The 21307-nt window shown below is 35.2% G+C and overlaps 1 protein-coding gene across 1 annotated transcript in view; it reads left to right on the forward strand.

Moving 5' to 3' along the window:
• SAMTOR (S-adenosylmethionine sensor upstream of mTORC1) overlaps window positions 1-21307 on the forward strand; it is a 107584-nt gene that overhangs the window by 9067 nt on the left and 77210 nt on the right. Inside the window, exon 2 of the mRNA XM_019714252.2 lies at window positions 6208-6349. Within this exon, the coding sequence (XP_019569811.1) occupies window positions 6208-6349 (142 nt within the window). The remainder of the gene's footprint in view (window positions 1-6207; window positions 6350-21307) is intronic.

Here is a 21307-nt window from a genome sequence, read left to right on the forward strand (position 1 = left end):
GGATGTTTTATCCCACCTTGAGGTGTGCCACTGTATTAGGTGCTCAAGAATGCTGAGAAGGCTAGCCTGTGTATAGTTTAACTATGTTTATGAGACAGCCTAGTCCTGAACACTTTGTTTTAATGTCTTGAAATAGCTACTGAACTTGTTTCCACTTGGTCATGAGTTTCTCTGTTTAACTCATGACCTTTAAAGATTCTTTGAACTTGAATTTGGTAATGTGGTCATCTATAGATAATGTATCTTATAGTCCATATTTGATAATATACCTGAGTAAAATTCAAATAAATTGTTCTGAATTTCTAAAAGTTCAAGACTTGTTTGTGATACTCAAGGTAAATCTTTGTTTTTGAGTTTTTTTAAGAGAATTTGATGACTCAGATTTAATGAAATACAGTTAGTTTTTATTTTGTAACTTTTACTGTGCTCATGGCATTTGTTTAAATTAAATTTATTGAGGTATAATTTATGTACAGTAAACTGCACCCAGTTAAAGTGTATAATTCAATGAGTTTTATAGATGTATACTCCTTTGAAACCATTACCAAAATCAAGATATAGAACATTTCTATTGCCCCCCAAATTTCCTCATGCTCCTTTGCAATCAGTCTCTCTCTACTCCTCATCCCACCAGTCTCTTGTTACTATAGATTTTTCTTCATTTTTTAGAGTTTTATGTACATGGAATTATGTGATACCTTCTCTTTATGCATTGTATGCCATTTAAGAACCACAGTAATGCAATGTTAATCTTTGGTGTCATGACTCACGACTCTAAACCACCAAGAATAATGACAGGCTATTATCTTAAATTGGCCTCACATTTACACTTACTGAGTTTCTTATTTTCTGTGCTTTATATCTTTTTAAAATGAAAAATAGGATAGAATTACTGAGAAAATTAGTGTTTCTAATATACTTGAAATATCAAATGGTCCTGGCATGTGAAAACATGAACTTTGGCACCCCCTATTTATTTTTCCACGTATAAATAACTCCTTATTTATTTTGTGTTGTTACCAATAATTTTACCTTAAGCATATAGATTTTCCAAAAAGACCTGTGTGCTATTATTAAAGAACTTAATGGAGTGACTGCATTTCCAGCTACAAGTTTTTCTTTTACAGTAACATGAAGTGAAAAAAAATTATAAATCATCTTAAAATAGTGAAGACTCTCTAGAAAATTGACTTTGAATCTACTGCTTTTCTAAACATTGTGACTCTTATTTTGAGAACACAATTTTGAAGTATTCAAATTTTACTGCATTTTTATCACTGTTATCTGTTGACAGTTATCAACTGTAGTTTGAATTTAACTCTAGTAACTGATATCATTTGTTTATAATTTTGGTGTTTCCTGTATTTTTTCACCATGGTGAAAATATAAAATACTTTCTTCCCCATAACGGGCTCCATGATTAACTGATACAGCTTATACAAGTTACAAATCAAAAGTAGTCTTTGCCTTTCAGTTTATACTTTCTAATGGGAAAATCATACCGGGGTTTAACAGACAGTATATGTAAGTAAGTGACAGTGTACTATAAGCATGGCAGATGCACACATATGGGGAAATTGTAAGATAAGCAAGTGGGAGGCAGATAAACAAACCCTCTTGAGGAATATGTGAATTCAGTTATGTTTTGACGGAAAGAAAATTGCTCTACCAGGTGACAGGAGAGAAGTTAATTCATAAAGGAAAAAAATATCACCTCTAAAAAGTTTAGGGATTCCATTGGTTCATTTGAGTTTGGATTTGTAATACAGCTTTCCTTGAGGTTATTAAGAGCAAAGATGAATAACTCCTTATTTCATTATATTTGGTTGTTACAAAGACAGTTGTTATCAAAGTAATAATATATTAAACTATTCACAAAATTACTAAAAATGGAAATCTGTCTTGCATTAATGATTGTGCTATTAATGTCTTCCTAGTTATTGTTTTTTCATAGAAAGTAGCTCATATTTATTGTTTGTGAAGGTGAATTTAAAAATAATTATACCATTATTATATCTTGATATTAGGGCCAAGCTTTAGAATAATTTAGTTCATTGATTTCATATTGAACTGTTTGGCAACTTTAAATTGGCATTACTTGTGTTTTAAATTATTAATTAGTTTTTTTAATTAATGTCATAACAAATTCAAATATAAAGAGTATGTAATAAATAGAAGTCATATTAAAGTAGACTTTGTTCTAGAATTTTATAAGACAATCAGATGACTTTATCTTTTAGACAAGGTAGAGCTTTAAGCTGATCTTAAAACTGTATTTGAACAAATGATTACTGATTTCTCTGAATTTATTATTTTAGTTTGGCCATAAAATGTTTATTAGCTATTTTCAAGTTAGGCTACAGGACACATATTTTTAACTTTGCTTTCTAAAAATAATTTTGGAATTCTCTCTATTTGGGCAAAGTGAAATGTACACATGTACTCATACTCATTGGAGATGTTCCTCTTCCCTCACTTCCCCCTCTCTTTCTCTCTCTTTTTTTTAGTTTAAGATACATTTGTGTTTTTATAGGATGCCTATAAAAAGTAAGAAAATAAATTATTAATCAGAATGATGTTGAATCATCACAAATGCCAATATATTAAAATCATCATGACGCTAATTTTTAATGATTGAGTGCTCTGATTGGTTGAAATTGACTACTTCAGCATTTCTTATTCTGTTGACTAGATCTTTGATGCAGATCTCAAGAAGTTCTTAGTTCTTAATTTGCCTTTCGATAATGTAAAAGTATTTTTCAAATAAGACAATCCTTTAAAACTTGGTTGATTTAATAACTAAATGATAACAATCATCCTTAGAGTCGATTTTTAACATATGCGTGTGTGTACATGAGGTCTGCCAATTAAGTTTGCGAACTTCTTGTAACAATGTTGCTAACCTTTTTTTGCTATCAGAGGGTTTATTCATTATGAATTTGTACCAACTGTACAGTTAACCAAGTTTATTTGGAAGTGCTGAAAAGGCTGCATGAAAAACTTAGACAACCTGAACTTTTCGCCAACAATTCATGGCTCTTGCTTCACGACAATGCACCAGCTCACATGGCGCTGTCTGTGAGGGAGTTTTTAGCCAGTAAACAAATAACTGTATTGGAGCACCCTCCCAACTCGCCTGATCTGGCCCCCAATGACTTCTTTGTTTACCCAAAGATAAAGGAAATATTGAAAGGAAGACATTTTGATGACATTCAGGACATCAAGGGTAATACGATGACACTTCTGATGGCCATTCTAGAAAAAGAGTTCCAAAACTGCTTTGAAGGGTAGACTTGGCACTGGCGTAAGTGCATAGCTTCCTAAGGGGAGTACTTGAAAGGTGACCGTAGTGATATGAGGTTTGTGGCACTTTTTCTAGGATAAGTTCGCATACAGTTTGGCCAAGTTAGCAGAAGGGTTCTGAATATATATGCTGGATACTATTTAACTTTTTTTGGCTTTTAGAGCCCAAATCATAAGTTATTTTGAAAATGCTTTGTTTAAAGGGTAAATACCATTTATTTCGAACACTGTAAAACGAATAACGGGCTGTTACGGAAAAAAAAAAATGAATGTTCCCATTCAATTTTTAATAACTTTATTACTTTAAAAATACTTTAATAAAGTTTTCAAGGGTATTCTGGAAAGTGGAATTTTCTCATAACTGAATGCTATGTTTTTTGTTCAACTTTGATACCACAGACATTTAACATAGTGTATACCTAGTAGTCAGATTTGATACATTTTTGTCGAATAAATACATGATTTAAAAGTTCTGGATCTAGAGTGCCTTACATGGAACATAGGGAACATAGCAGGTTCATAGCTCTATTATAGCATCTGCCACATTTTATTACATCATCTTCCCTTCTGTTGATGCAGGTACTTGCTCATTAACTTTATTATTTTATGTAGTGTTTGACAGAATATTTTTTCAGGAAATTTGTTGAAAGAATGAAAAGTATATACAATTGTATTGTTTAGTCTCAATCATATATTATTTAAAGGTGCTACACTAACTAATCACACATCAATTTTAGTATCAGCATACTTGGAGAGAGTCTGGAGACCCTTAAATGTTAGTGAAAACATTAAGTTGAAGTTGTCTGCCATCATTTTGAGTTGAATAGGCTTACAGACACAATTTGAATCCTTCCTCAAAACTTCATTGGAAAAGATAGTAAGCCTTAAAACTCCATAAGAAATTGGCAGTATTTAAAGAGAACTTTGTTAAGGGTGAAAAACTAGAGGTCTTCTAAAAAGCTGAAGGGCACCTGGTTTCTGTATATATAGTTGTTGCAACTAATAGCTAGTAGAATAATCCTAAAGTAAACTGCGTTTCACATTATACAATGACATACAGTGATGGACGCCTGTGGTGGCCCATGTAACATAACCTTGGTCCTCAGCTGTGGTGGACAGATGCTGGGAGCCCAGAGCCACGCAGCCCAGACAGAGTTCCACCTTAAATATATGCTGCTTTCTTTCCTGCTTTCTGCCTTTATTCAACACTATTGGAGCCCACTGAGGATGTCTCCTTACTCAGTGCCTAAGTACAGACTGGAAGTACAAGTTGTTAACAACCCTTGGTTAATGGGGGATGCTAACTGATGAATGTTTCAGCCTCCCATCCTTTAGGTAAAAAATTCTGTTGTCTGCAGCAGCAACCTCAATAATGCACCCTTGTATTAGCCTTTTGTCCTTCCTTGGTTTGTTTTCCCACTCCCTCTTTGTTTCCTAGGATTCTCTTCCACATAAACTACTTGCACCCAGGTCCATGTCTTAAGTTGTACCTTCTGTAGAATCTAAACTAAGGAGTCTTACTGAAAGGAAATATGTTAAACATAGCTTTTTCCAACCATATTGCATCATAGAACTTTTGTTTGAATGACTCCTGTTACCAGGAAATGTAGTAAATTTATGTATTTATTTGTAATATGTACATTATATAGGGCAGTGAAACAAGTTCAAACAAAGGGCCTTTTAGAGTTGAAGACACCTATCTCAACAAAAGATAAAGCACCTTTAAAATGATACTATACCTCAATGAACCATTTGGTATCAAATTGGATGAGTAAAGTCAGGAATAGTGTTATAAACCATTATAGATTTATTAAAGTATCATTAATCAAAACATTGCTTCAAAGGCTTTACTTCTTGTTCTATTTAGAGACTGATAACTGCATCTGAAAGATGTTGCTGAAACTGAGGAGTTTTTCTTGGAGAATTTAGAAAAATTTTGTTTGCCTGCTTGTTTTTAGAGAGCCCTGTCACTACACAAATATTAATGATTAATGAAAATTTTGTTGTATAAGAACATACCCCCCAAAAGAGAAAACTTTTTATCCCTTTTGGGTTTAAAATCAGGATTCAGGCCAAGATTGAGACTGATACATACTCACCAGTGTGTGTGAAGGCTTGTTTGTATCCTTATTGTTCTTTCTTGATTTGGTCAACTAGAAGGCTGTTAGTTTGGTTTTCAACTCAGTACTTATTGGACTGTGTGCTTAAAATAACCAGCTGTTTTCACATTTTGAATAGATATGAGTTGTTATAGTTAAACTATTATAATTCAAGTTTTGTTTAAAAAACACACAAAAAACTCTTAAATACTAGAATCTAATAGTCTCACCTGAGGAAAGAATTTGAGTATAATTATCAACTCCAAATTTGGTTATTTATGTTTATTCTGTCACCAAAATTTGCCAGCATTTGAATATGAGGCATGACAACTTAACTAAATCTTTTGTCTAAAGACATTGAATGAAGCCACCTTGATAATCTTTGTTTGCTCTTTAACCCTTACAATTATGTTAAGGGCATTCATTTGGCCATAGCTCTTTTTATTACACATTATCACATTGATGTTTCAGATTTCATAATTAAGTGTGATGACTGATTTAATGTCCAGCCATACTTGTTTCCTACCAGTACGTTTTTGGTTTATAAGCTGATAAATTGTGTATGTCTACTAACATTTATTAGCTTTATTCAGTTTCACAAATCCATGTGTTTAAAATGGTAAAATTTATTTGATTATCAGGTCATCATGGCTAAAATGATGCATCTATTTGCATGTGGGACCTTTTAAAATTATAATTTTGCTTATACTCATCTTTAAATAATTTTAGATTATGCTGAAACTTTTAAGACCCTGACATAGTTTTAAGTAAAGTTAACTTAATTCATTTTTTTTCTTGTTTTTAGTGGGAGATTTTGATAAGATCTGGCGAGAACATTGTGAGGATGAGGAAACACTTTGTGAATATGCTGTTGCAATGAAAAATTTGGCAGATAATCATTGGGCAAAAACTTGTGAGGGCGAAGGTCGTATTGAATGGTGTTGTAGGTGAGTGTTTTTGTAAACTAACATTTTTGGTTTTCAATGTATTGACACTCAAATTTATGCAATGCTGTGTATAATTTACCAACATAGAAGTGCTTTAACACAGATGATATCTTTTAAACAACTTCTCCCCCCGTGTTTCACTTTCCCTAGGTTTATTTCATCTTTTTTTAATCAAAATGTTTTTCTTTGACATACCTTTAAATTTTCTGTTTCAAATTTTTAAAAGTAAAGCCTTAAACATTACTACAGTAAAATATGAGTGTTAACATGACTCATCATTAATAAATTATAGTATAGACATTTCTTCAGGTAAATATTCATATTTGGATTCAAGCAATAGTGAACACTTTTCTATCATTTAAAATTTGAAAACAACTTAAAAGTTTTAAAAACCTAAATTTTGATAGGTGATTCAGGGTATTCTAGCATTATATTAACTTTGGACAAGGTTTATTTTCTCATAGTATAGACTGTAATATTAAAAACATCAGAAAATGAAATACTGCTGCCCAATTTTCTCAAAGTGGTAAAATTATAAGAATGAATGTATATCAACTGAATTTTAAAATGAATTCCCAGAAAACAAAGCATTATTTTTCTGCATGGACAATAGATTTACGATAACCTTAGGTTTATAGTTCACTTCAGTTATTGTTTATTCGAAATGTCTGTGTTAATCTCATTTAAAAATTATGTAATAGTGCCTATTTCATTCATAAAACAAATCATCCAGAGAAAAATATATATTTAACTTACTTTTCTCATGTAATAAATATTTTTTAATGTTGTGTACTTTGTGCTAGCACAACATAGACACTGGGAGTACAATTAACGAAGCAGACAAAATCCTTGCTCTCATGGAGCTTATATGCTAGTGGGATGTAGAAGCAAGAAACACTATGTAAATTAAGTATCTATTAGGTTCAGAAATGGTAAGTGCCATGAGGAAAATAAAGTAAGGGAAAATAAAACAGTTTTAAGTAGGGTAGACAGAGAAGGCCTCATTGAAATGGTCTGTGTAAAAGACCAAAAGGAAGGGAGAAAGCAAGCCTTAACACCTCCAAGGACCTGGAGGCAGCAGCGTGCTGGCACATTTCAGAAACAGCAAGGAGTCCACCAGCGTGGCTAGAGCAGAAGGAGAGGGGGAGCGTGGTAGAAAATAAGATAATGAGCAGCTAGATTTTGTAGAGTCTTGTGGACCCTTGTAAAGAAAATTGGCTTTTATTCTGCGTGAGATGAGCAGTCATGGGATGCTTTTAAGTAGAGGAGTGACAGGATTTTATTAGCCTTTTAAAATGTGTCAAGAATTCATTAAGAATTGTGTTAAGATAGACTATAGGAAGGGCAAGTGTGTAAGAAAAAGGAAACCAGTTAGGAGGCAATAATCAAGGCACAAGAGTTATAGTGAAACAGGTTTTCTTGGAGAGTGAGGAAGGGAATGGACATGACAGTGTAGGATCAAAGCTCAAACGAGTATAATGACTTAAGAGAGGGACAGAGAGATGATGGTGGACACACACTGGTGATTATGATGAGACGTGAGAAGGGACTTGAATATGAGGTGGGTGAGGAGCTCTGAAAAGGTGATATGATCAATGGATTGTGGACTCAAAGAATTGTGGAGTTGGGGAACTATAGGAAGTGGCCAGAATAATAGGAAATGGGATGGTAGAATTAAAATGTTTTTTTATTATTCGGTTGTAGAGAGAAAATGCTTGTAAATGTGACAGAATATGCATTTTTCCCCTCAAGCTAAGAAATATAAAATGAGGTGTACTGCTGAATGAAATATTTTCCTTGTAGCACAAAGTAATAATGTAATCCAATCAGGGAATCAGCGCCATCACTATTTAAGACCATCATTCTTGGCTTTTAGCAGCACTGCTTTTAAATTAGTATTCCAGTACATAAGGCAAACCCTCAGACATTAGTTCTTCAATGAACTTAGATATTCTCATAGGAGTATTTGCTTGTATCTTCCACTTGAATAATGAATCTGCCTCTCATTTCACTCTCCTTTCTTTTTCCTTAGATATATATTTGTATCATTATTGTATCTACATGTGTTCTGGAAAAAAAAAGAGGTCATTTTTAGGTCAAACTGCTGAAGAAAAACAGTGGCAAAATATGGTAAAAAGATTTTACTATGGGAAGTAATCCCAAGAGGAGTTTTACTTAAAAGTAGGTTGGGGAAAAGGGCTTCAAAACAGTATTGAATTTTGAAACTTGACTTATCTGTAATTCCAGCTTGGGTTATATGTAATTCCTTACTCTGTTGTCAATTCTATGAGAGCATTGTCACTTTGAAAGCTAAAATGGGCTTTAAAAAGGGGTTGACAAAATTTGTTTCCCATTAGCTATACTTACAACTTATAGGTATTTGGCATGTGACATAAGCCTTAGTGACATTACCCTGCTAAGATTTTGTTGACTGGTTAGCTTGAAGAGTTTTACATAAGATTTCTTTCAAAAAATAATAAAATTTAATTTTTAATATGAAGTGTTAAAAACGAAACAAAACACAATATAAAGGTGTAGTTGTACGTTTCATAAAAGAATTGGTCTTTTCTAACTCTATAAGGAGAAACATATAAACACACTATTTTCTGATCCATTTGAAAGTAAATAGATAGCATTTCAGCCTAACACATCTAAGAATAAGAACATTCTACATAACCACAATACCATTATCACATTAAGGCAGTAGTAATTTCCTAAAATATCTAGTTCATAAATTCAGATTTTTCTTATTGTCCCCAAAATGTACTTTATAATTTGTTTTTCTAAATCCAGTCAGGGTTCATGCATTGCATTTGGTGATTACATTTTTTCAGGTTTGTGTTTTTGTTCTCCATTAACATTGAGTTTTTAGAGTAATGTCAGTTGATTTGTAAAATAGCCCACATTCTGTATTTTCTGATTGTTGGTTCAAGGTTTTGAATAACCTTGTTCAAATATTCTGTATATTCATACTAATTGTTCTTTTTGGCTTTTTGTTCTCTCAGTTACTGAGAGAGGTTTTCAAGATCATGTTTTTCTCAATTTTTCTATAATAATTGTTTGGCTCTTCTTTAGAAATATCATTTTTCTATTAAAGCTCTCCATATTTTCATCTGTTCAGTTAATCTTTTTCTCCATTAAAATATTGTAAGTTATTGCAAAGTCCTTGTGTGCTGATTCCAACATATGGTTTATCTCTGGGTCTGTTTCTTTTGGCTACTTTTTGCTTTGGTTATGGATTATCTTTTTATGCTTCATTTCTGTCTGTTAATTTTTTTAAAAAGATTTTTATTAAAAATATAGCTACCATATATTAATTTCAGGTATACACTGTAGTTATTCAACATTTATATACCTAAAGAAGCGATTGCTGTGATAAGTACAGCAACCATTGCATCATTCTATCACAATATTACTGACCACATTCCTTATGCTATACATTACATCCCCGTGACTTAATTTGTTTTCTACCTTGAAATTTGTGCCTCTTATACCTTTCCACCTATTTTTCCCACTTTTAAAATTTTTCAATTACTGTTGAGTATTTTATATTCATTTCAGGTGTACATTTATATAATTTTAGTGGTTAGACATTTGTGTAATTTTAAGAAGTGATCTCCCTGACTAGTCTAGTACCACTTGGTACTATACACAGTTATTACCATATTATTGACTATGTTCCCTGTGCTTTACTTTATATCCCCTGGACTATTTTGTAACAACCAGTCTGTACTTCATAATGCCTTCACCACCTTTTTCACCCTGTCCCCCAACACTCTCCCATCTATCATCCCAACAAATCCAGTACCCATCTGATACCATGCATAGTTATTACAATATTATTGACTATATTCCTTATGCTATACCGTACATCCCCATGATTACTTTGTAACAACCAATTTCTACTTCTTAATACTTTCTCCTTTGTCACGTGCCCCCCCAACCCCCCTCTAATCTGCAACCATCCAAATGTTCTCTGTATCTGTGAGTTTGTTTCTGTTTGTTTGTTTATTTTGTTCTTTAGATTCTGCATGTAAGCGAAATCACATTGCATCTGTATTTCTCTGTCTGACATAACTCCACAATACTCTCCAGGTCCATTCATGCCACCGCAGATGGCAAGAACCCTTCCCTGGCCGAGCAATATTCCATTGTATATATGTACCACCTCCTCTTTATCCATCAGTCCATCAACAGACACCCAGGCTGCCTCCACATCTTGGCCATTGTAACCAATGCTGTAAAGAACACATGGATGCACACGTCCCCTCGAAGTAGCATTTTAAGTTTCTCAGGATAATTACCCAGAAGTGGGATTACTGGGTCCTTCTTTGTCTCTTATTATAACCTTTGTTTTAAAGTCTATTTTGTCTGGTGCAAGTATTGCTACCCCAGATTTTTCTTTTTCGTTTCTATTTTCCTAAAATATTTTTTTCCATCCCTTTGCTTTCAGTCTTGTGTGTTTTTATATCTAAAATGAGTCTCTTATAGGCAGCATATGTGAGGGTTTTGTTTTCTTATCCATTCAGCCACCATATGTCTTTTGATTGGAGCATTTAATCCATTTACATTTAAAGTAATTGTTGATAGATATGTAGTTATTGCTATTTTGTTATTCGTATATGTATTTTTAACGTCTTAAAGAAGTCCATCTAACATTCTTTATAATACTGGTGATGAATTCCTTTAGCTTTTACTTGAATGGGAAGCTCTTATCAGTCCTTTGATTGTAAATGATAGCCTTGCTGAATAGAGTAATCTTGGTTGTAGGTCCTTGCTTTTCATCACTTTGAATATTTTGTGTCAGTGCCTGCTGGCCTCCAAAGTTTTTATTGAGAAGTCAGCTGACAATCTTATGGGAGCTCCCTTGTAAATAACTAGTTGCCTTTCTCTTGCTGCTTTTAGGATTCTCTCTTTGTCTTTAACCTTTGCCATTTTAATTATGATGTGTTGTGGTGTGGGTCTGTTTGGGTTCATCTTGTTTGGGACTCTGTGCTTCCTGGGCTTTTTTGTTTATTTCCTCCACCAGGTTACGAAAGTTTTCAGTCTTTATGTCATCAAATAGGTTCTCAATCCCTCGCTTTCTTTTTCTTCTGGTACCCCTATGATGCGAATGTTGGTATGCTTGATGTTGTCCCAGAGGTCTCTTAAACCGTCCTCGTTAAAATTATTTTTTCTTGTCTCTGTTCTGATTGTTTTCTGCTACCTCATCTTCTAAATCACTGATTTGATCTTCTGCCTCATCTAGTCTACTGGTGATTCCTTCTAGTGTATTCTTCATTTTAGTTATTGTATTCTTCACTTCTGACTGGTTCTTTTTTGTGGTTTCTATGTCCTTTTTTTATGCTTACTATTTCTTTTTTGAAGTTATCGCTAAGTTCCTTAAACGTGCTGGTAGCCATTGTTTTGAATTCTGTATCTCGTAGGTTGCTTGCCTCCATTTTGTTTAGTTCTTTTTCTGGAATTTTCTCCCGTTATTTCATTTGAGATATATTTATTTATTTCCCCATTTTGGCTGCCTCTGTGTGTTTGTTTCTATGTATTAGGTGGATCTATGACTCCCAGTCTTGGCCGGATGTCCCTTTGTAGTGTGTGCCCTATGGGGCCCAGTAGCATAGTAACCCTGGTCACCTGCTCCAGGATGCCCCAAGAGTGTCCCTTGTGTGGGTTATGTGTGCCCTCCTGTTATGATTGAGCTTTGATTGCTATTGGCACATCAGTGGGTGGGATTGACCCCTTAGGCTGATAGACTGTGGGGTTTGGCCACCACAGTTCATGGGCTACTGTGCAGCAGGTTTACCCCACGAAGGTGGATTCCCTCCAGTGGACTCTGGTGCCTACTGAGACCATGAGACCATAAATTGGGTGTGCGGATAATTGGGTGGTGCTCTGTTGTGGTCTAATGCCAACCTAAAAGTATGTTGGTTCTGGGATCTCTTGGTAGTGGCTCTGGTCCAGGCCCAGGTCACCCACTGCCTGTGACCGGCTGGGGAGTATCTGGTAGAGCTACAAAGTGATCTGCATTGGTGACTGCCTGTGCTATACCTGGAGGCGCGTGGGAGTGGCCACACTATAAACCAAGGATGGCTGCCACCAGTACCGGTAGCTCTGTAGAAACACAGGACTCCCTGAGGTCTGCTGGCAGTTGCTGGCTCTCATGAGGTTCAGCCGCCAATAGAGCCTCATGCAGTATGCCAGTTGGGTGAAGCGGGGTCTCGGAGTCACCAGAGTAGGACGAGTTACGTTCATGAGGTTAATGAGATTCTTGTTTGGTGTCAGTGCTGAGCCTGGAGCTACTCAACAAAAGTCTCAGAGCACACTGAGGCCAGTTTCTGCCCTCCTGGGGCCTGCACACCCCTGAGAGTTGTCTAAGAAAGAGTGCAATGCAGGTGGGGTTGACTGCTGGCCAAGAAAGTACCTCTGGCGTTAGGTGATTTGTGTGGGGCGGGGTCTTAGGAAGTCACCGGCGTGGAGCAGGCAGAGCTCACCAGACCAGTCAGATTCAGATTTGGCAATGGATTTTGGGGAGGGCGCAACACAGGAAAGATGGCACCCGCCTGCTGGCTGCACAGGTGCAGGACCCCACATTGGGAAAATGGAGACTGTCCCACTAGTCCTTGCCTGGAAGCCATACAACTCATTATCTTCCCATATGTCCCTCATACCCCCAAAGTCACTGACCCTCTGCCAGAGCCCAGAGTGAGTGCCTGCGAGTGAGCGAGTTTGTGCTCAGGGACTTGAAGAGGACGTCTGGGTTTCCTGCAGCCTTCTTCCCACCCAGATGTTCAGAATCCCCACTGTTTTTCAGCCAAATGTCGTGGGGGCCCTTTTCCTGGCACCAATACTCTGGGTTGGGGAGCTTGGTGTGGGGCTGGGGTTTCTCACTCTCCCAGGGGGAACATCTGTGGCCAAGATATACTTTCCGATTCTCAGCCGCAACATGGCAGTTTGAGGCTTTATGTCGTTAGGTATAAAACTTATTTCTGCTAGTTTTCAGATCATTCTCCAGATTGATTGTTGTATAATTTAGTTGTAATTTTAATGTGTTTGCGGGAGGAGGCAAGCACAGCATTTATCTACTTTGCCATCTTGGATCTCTACCTATTTCTGTTAATTTTTAAAACTATATATATACTGGCGTTGTATTTAGAAGAGACTGGTATAAATATTATTTTTCCTTAGAGAGGGCATGCTTTTTTTCTCTGACAAGCAGCTTGGATGAGAGACTGAACACTTGATCCCATCAGGAATTAAGTTGGGGTGAAGGTGGTTTCAGTTCATCTCTGTGATCAAATACTTTGAGGGTGAGTGCTATTCTATGTATATTACAAGGGCCATCCTCTAGTAGGACTCTTTAACTTAAGCCTAAGGAAGAGTGTAAAGAATACTCTCTGCTTTTTAGTCCCCCTCCAACTCTCTAGTGTTGTCCCCTTCCCTTTACATAACCAGAAACGTGCACTGGGGGGAAGCAGGAGAATGGGGAGAACAGCATGCATTTGGGTTTCTTAAAGATTCCAGTCTGTCATACCATTCTAAGCAGCCATTAAAAGCTCTGCTGGATTCTGTTTAATAAAACAGACTTTCTCTACCATGGAAGCTTGATCCTCTGCCACCCATGAACCTTTTCAACAAATGCACACATGCCTGTGATCCTTCTCATCTGGGAGGACTCATGTCTCTGATTAGTTCTTTTAGATTTCCATGCAGCCTCAACTCTGTTGATTGCTTTTTAATATACTGTGTTTTAGATTGTATAGTTTCTTTTCTACTTACAGCATAACCAGGGGTCTATTGTGATTGTCTGTATCTTAATCCAAAACTAGCTTTGTGTCCTGTGTTTTGGATTTATCTTATTGTTATGGTGCCATATAACTACTTCTTCAAACTCACTTCTTGTGTACTGAAAGTTGGGTCTAAAGTGTTGTTGATTCAGGTCACATATTTTTTGCCTAAATACCTATTAGGTGAAACTGCATACTTCATATTGCATCACATGAACAGGTTCTTCTTGTCAGGTTATTCCACCACTAGAGATGCTAAATTTTGCTATTTGGTTAAGGTGGTATCTATTACCAGATCCTTCTATTGTAAACTTACATTTTCCCTTTGCAATTAGCAAGTAACCTGTAGAGTGATACGTTGGCTTATGGATCACTCCTGTCTCCCAGCAATCTTTCAACCAAGAGATTTACTTCCGTTTATTAAATAAATTATTTCATTTGGGGTTGCAAAATGATTTTTTAAATCATATCATTCTTTGCATTTGTCAGTTTTCATTCATCTGTAAATAAACTTCCTATATGAACAGAGAATGATTACATGTTCTCCAGAAAGGCTAGGTAAAAATAATACGTAAGTAAATCTTTATCAGTTTTCACAAGGAGTTAGTATAATAGTCCATTCCAGTTTTGACAAGTGTTTTTTTGTTTGTTTTTTTAATTTTTGGAATATCACTGTAGCCTCCTGGATTGTTATTTATTCACTTTTTCCATCAGTCTTTGTGTTTTGGGTTGTTTTTTTCTGCTCAAATTATCCCATATTTAGCCAGTGCGAACCCCTTCAAAGCTGACTCCTATGTTCTGACATCACCTTTGAGCACTTTCTTACTATAGATTAGACTTTACTTTCTCTGCCCAAGACCTAGGATTTAAACTCCTCAAGGAGTCCTAGTTTCTTTTAGTGTGCATTGGCATTTAGAAATCAGGATGTAGGCACTAGATATGCTGCTGGGGTATGTCCTTCCTTCTAGAATTTTTCAGTGAAGACAGAAAAAAATTATAGTCTTAAACTCATAATTGATATTTTCTGTTCCAATGTAATGTTATAGGATTTTTGCCTAACTTCTTTGTTTTATATTCATATATTTTCTGTTACACTGATGGACTTAGTTCTGAATAACAGTAACACATTTATTACTTTGTCCGACAGTTCACATAAAATGGTTTCAAAATTTCAATATCAGTTTTACTTCTAACAATGAACTGATTGAATGAAATTTAAGATTTCTTTGCAGTTCTTTTTATCTATAGACTATATTCCACTAAGAATCATAATACTGTGTTTAAAAGTTACTTGAAACAGTTCTTTTGTGTATAGTTATGTTACCAATTTACTGTATGCTTGGTTTCACTTTGCTTTCAGTTTTATGGGGTTTTTTCCTCCAGATTTTCTTTAGGGGACTATAAAACATTTACATGGTTCAAATCTCAAAACTTTATAAAAAGGTATACTCAGAAAAGGCTCCCTTCCAGTTTTTTGTTTGTTTCTTTTTTCTCCTACCAGTGTTTCTTTTGCCAGAAATAAGCAAATTCACGTACACATGCACATACACACACATACTCACCCTTTCTTATTTATATAAGTGGTACGTGTTATGTACTCTATTTTGTATCTTTCTTTTTTACCTAATACTATGTCGTGGAGATTACTCTGTTTGGTGTTGCATTAGTCAGGGTTCTCCAGAGAATTGTCTCACTTGTTTATGGAGACTCACAAGTCTCGAGATCTGCAGGGTGAGTTGACATGCTGGAGACTCAGGAGAACCAGTGGTGTAGTTCCAGTTCTAAAATTGGCAAGCTTGAGACTCAGGAAGTGGCAATGTTTCAGTTTGACTCTAAAGGCAGGAAAAAAATCCAGTGTCCCAGTTCAAAGGCAGTCAGGCAGGAGGAATCTCTCATACTTCAGGGAAGGTCAGAGTTTTGTTCTATGTAGACCTTCAGCTGATTGAATGAGGCCCACTCACATTATGGACAACAATCTGCTTTACTCAGTCTACCAATTTAAATGTTATCCTCATCCAGAAACATCCTCACAGAAACGCTCAGAATGACATGCTATCTGGGCATCCCATGGTTCATTCAAGTTGACATGCAAATTAACCATCACAAGTATATAGTTATGTTCCTCATTTTGATAAGTCATTTACAAGCTCTTCCTGTTACAGATAGTGCTATAATAAATAACCTTATGAATATTCATTTTGCATTTTTATCTTTGTAGATTCCTAGATGTGGAATTGCAGGGTAAAAGGGTAAATGCATATGAGATTTTGTTAAATATTGCTAAATCACTCTCCATAGATGTTACATCATTTGCAATTCCATCAGCAAAAAATGACGGTATCTGTTTCTCCACAGCCTCACCAACAGAGTATGTCACTCACCTGTTGAATTTTTGCCAATCTGATAGATGGGAATTGGTATCTCTGTGTGGTTTTAATTTACGTTTCTCATGTGAATGACGTTGAGTATGTTTTCATATATTTAGGAAATATTTGCCTTTTTTTCTGTGAATTATGTGTTCGTGTGTTTGACACTTTTTTTTTATATTGGTTTAGTTGATTTTTTTTTATATATTGGATTGGTTTTCTTGATTGTTTTAGAGCTCTTTATATCATCTACAGATATATGCCCTTATATCTTTGCCATAGCTATGCCTTATTCATTTAGCAATAATAGGTGTGGTGTGTCCCTGTTAAATAAGTTACTGACTTTTTGGCTGATACATGTGTATAGTTTTACTATTAGGAAGTATTCACCAACTCCTTTTTCATTGAGCAGTTTTATTAAGAATAAGTGTTGAATTTTGTTGAATGTCCTTTTAAGCATCTGTGCAAATGAATATGAGTTTCCTCCTTAGATTTATGAATCAATCAGTGAATTATATTAATGGATTTTCTTATATTGAGTCATCCTTGCATTCCTGAAATATATACTCCTTGGTCATGTTTGATTCTGTTTGCTAAAATTTTATTTCATATTTTTACATTGATATTTGTAAGTGATTATTGGCCTATATTTTTTGTAGAAATTATCAAGCCTAATTATTGTTTTTGCTCCCTAAAATGACTTTAGAAAATTTCCCTTTGTTTCTACAGTCTGGAATGTTTAAATCGTTTTGAGGTTGTCTCATTTGTATTCATTGGAGTTAACTTTATAGAGGTTGTTGAGTGGCGACATGGACAGGTCAATAACACTGAAAGAATTGATTACTTACGTTCTGAGAGAAGCGGGTGTGCCGTGCCGCCCAAGGCCACAGGCAAGCACCAAATTTGGTGAGGAAGCAGAAGCTGGAGTGAGGGGAAAGAAAAGACCAGAGACTTGTTGGGGTTTCTGGGGGACAGGCAGAGCTGGGCAGAGTAGGCAGTTTAGGATTGACTAATTGGAATAATTCTGGTGCGCTTTGGGGCATAGGAGCTGTCCTTGACTGTCGGGACCTGGACCTGGGTTGATCTAGCACAGGGGAAATAATGGCTTGGTGTGGAAATGTAAAATAAAGGCAGAGTTGGCTTGCATATGAGAGGCATGCCCCCAAGGAACTTGTGTATTATCTTTAGGGATTAGCTAGCCTTGGGAGAGGCAGTTTATCCCCTGTGTGTAAGGCCTTCCAAGATATCAAAACATCAGAAGATACAAAAAATAAAAAACATGGTTAATGGATTATCTGGTTTTTGAAGGCGTGGTATAATTCTTCATTGGATTACTCCTGCTTTTTGGTGAAGTAATAATCACTCTTTGATAACTATCTGTTTCATCCGTCAGTTTTAGATTTTGTTTAAACGTTCCATTTCCATCAATAACCAAAAGTCAAGTTTAATAAATTTTCCTATATTCCTATGTTTAATATATATTCTTAGAAAAATAATCTGTTTCATCTAAGTGTTCAGCTTCATTTGCATAAAGTTATGCAAGTTAAAGAACCAGTTTGTGTATTTATTTGATGGTCTTGTATTTTTCTAACTCATTAATACCTTCCTTTCTTTTGGTTTACATTTTTCCCCTAATCTTTTGAGGTGGATATTTATTTCATTTATTTTTATTTGTATTGATACAATATTAAAGGGTTTACATTTTCCTAAGGTCACTATTTTAGTTACATTGCTTAGATTCTGACTTGTGGTGTTTTTATTATTATTATTTTAGATTTGACCCCAGAGTTATTTAATTTAAAAAATTAGCAGGTGAAATGAATTTTTTGTCTGTTTTGTTGTAGTTCTGGTTTTATTGCATTGTGATTGGGTGATTTTGTCTGTTATTTTTCCTACGGCTCTTACTGTGGTTTTCTTCATGAATTAATACATATATATGGTAATTTTTTTTGAATATTCCGTATGCACTTGATAAGAAGCTATACTCTCTATTTGAGAGGAAAGTTTGTTGGTTAATGATAAGATAAACTTTATTATGCTCTTTAGGGCTTCTGTCACTTTACTGTTCATTCACTTGATTGAGAGTGGTGTGTTAAAGTTCCTTGTTGTATAGATTTCTCCACACATCTCACAGAGTTTCTGCTTTGTGAACGTGGTTACTATGATAAATGACCCATAAGTATTTATAGCTATTACATCTTCATTGGGAATTGTGGCCTTCATCATTATAAAATATTCTTTTCTAAAAATTCATTTAATGCTTTTTGTTCACTACTAGCCTCTTCACCAACATTTCCCAATCATCTCATGGATGAAGTTCATCTTCCAGTAGGTTCTTTAAAAACAGCTTGCATACCAAAAGCTGTTTTTTTATGATTTGGTAAAAGATGCTCAGCTTGGCTAGATATAAAATCTTTGACTCACACTTTCTTTCCTTCAATTTATGAAAAAAAAAATCTCTCTTAATTTGGATTTTTATAGGTGTTTCTTTGTGATTAAATTCAAGGTAAGCGTATTAGCAAGGATATTACATAGGTGATAGTAATTTCAGTGCATTACATCAGGAGGCACATATCTAATCTGAGCTGGGTCTTTTTCCACTTTCAGTTAGAGTTTACTTTTTAGAGCACTTTTGCGTCACACAAAAATTGAAGAGAAAGTGCAGATGGTTCCTGCATATACCCTGCCCTCATTCATGCAGCGTATCCCCCACTGTCAGCATCCACCCAGCTGGGACATGGTTACAATCGATGAACCCCCATTGACCCGCCATTATCATCCAAAGTCCATGGTTAGGGTTCACTCTTGGTGTTATATATTCTATGGGTTTGGACAAGAGTATAATGACAAGTATCCACTATGATAGTGTCATACTGCCCTAAAAATCCTATGGGTTCCACCTGGTCATCGTTTCTTCCCCCATACCTTGCAACCACTGACTTTTTTTTACTGTCTCCATAGTTCTGCCTTTTCTAGAATGTCATATAGTCAGAGTCACAGTATATATAGCCTTTTCAGATTGACATTGTTCATTTAATATGCATTTAAGGTTCCTCCAAGAGAAGGTTCCTCCATGTGTTTTCATGGCCTGATACCTCAGTTCTTTTTAGTGGTGAAAAGTGTTCCATTGTCCGGATGAACCACAACTTATTTACCCATCACCTACTGAAGGACATCTTGGTTGCTTCCAAGTTTTGGCAATTATGAATAAAACTGCTATAAACATTCATATGCATGTTTTTGTGTTGAAGTAAGTTTTCAGCTTTTTGGGGCATATACCAGGGAGCGTGATTGCTGGATTGTACGGTAAGAATATATTTAGTTTTGGAAACTGCCAAACTGTCTTCCCAAGTGACTATGCCATTTTGTATTCACACCAATGAATGAGTTCTTTCTGCTCCACATCTTTACCAACATTTGGTGTTTTAGTGTTCTGGAATCTGAGCATTTTAATAGTGTATAGAGGTAGCTTATTGGTGTTTTAATTTGCATTTCTTTAATGACATACCATGTGGAGCATCTTTTCATGTGCTTTCTTGCCATCTATATATCATTTTTGGTGAGGTGTCTGTTCAGGTCTTTTGCCTGTTTTTTAATCAGGTTGTTGTTTTCTTATTGTTGAGTTTTAAGAGTTCTTTGTATATTTTGGATAGCAGTCCTTTGTCAGCTATGTCTTTTGCAAATATTTTCTCCCAGTCTATGGCTTGTCTTCTCATTCTCTTTGACATTGTTTTTTTGCAGAGCAGAAGTTTTTAATTTTAATGAAATCTGGGTTCTCAATTCTTTTTTCATGAACCATGCCTTTGCTGTGTTGTATCTTAAAAGTCATCACCAAATCCAAGGTCATCTGGATTTTCTCCTAAGAAATTTATAACTATCTAGGACTTACATAGTTTTGTGTTTTACATTTAGGTCTGTAATCCATTTTGAATTAATTTTTGTGAAGGGTGGAACGTCTGTGTCTAGATTAATTTTTTTTGGCATGTGAATGTCCAGTTGTTCCAGCACTATTTGTTGAAAAGATTATTTTTTACTTCATTTGAATATTTACTTCAGTTGAATATATTAATGGGGGTCTTTTTGGGGGTTCTATGTTCTATTCCATTGATCTGTTTGTCTATTTCTTTAACACTATGCTGTCTTGATTACTATGTAGCTTTATAGTAAGCCATGAAGTCAGTGTCAGTCCTCCAACTTTGTTCTTCTTCAATATTGTGTTGGCTATTTCTGGGTTTTTTGCCTCTCCATATGAACTTCAGAATCATTTTGTTGATATCCACAAAATAATTGGCTGTGATTTTGATTGGGAAGAACTGACATTGTGACAATATTGAGTCTTCCTATCCATATTTATGGAATATGTCTCCATTTATTTAGTCCTTCTTTATTCTGGTTTTTTATTTTTATTTCAAATTTGAAGTGTTCTTTCACTTTGTTCTGCAATTTCTTAATTATATAACTATAATTGAAGTGTTATGTTACAGTTTTCTTCTCTTTTGTGTCTTTGTTTTCTGTATTTTTGAGAATTTTCATCTGCTGCAAGTTTTGACGGTCTTTCTCTTCCCTTCTAATAGAAACTTGTAGGGTTGCTGGATTCATTAGTATTTCCTTTATATATTTTGTCTGTTATGTTGGAGTACCTCTAGATATTGTAGGTAGGGGTTTGTGTGGCTTACTTTGTTTCTTAATTCCAAAGAACCTTGCTTGATTGCTACAAATACAGAAGTAGAGTTTCCTTAATAAATAATGTACTCCTTGGCCTGACTTAATGATTTTAAAATACGTATAGATTATAACACTTTAGTAGGCTT

The sequence above is a fragment of the Rhinolophus sinicus genome, linkage group LG11 (genome assembly GCF_036562045.2).
Source record: "Rhinolophus sinicus isolate RSC01 linkage group LG11, ASM3656204v1, whole genome shotgun sequence".
Taxonomy (NCBI): Eukaryota; Metazoa; Chordata; class Mammalia; order Chiroptera; family Rhinolophidae; genus Rhinolophus; species Rhinolophus sinicus.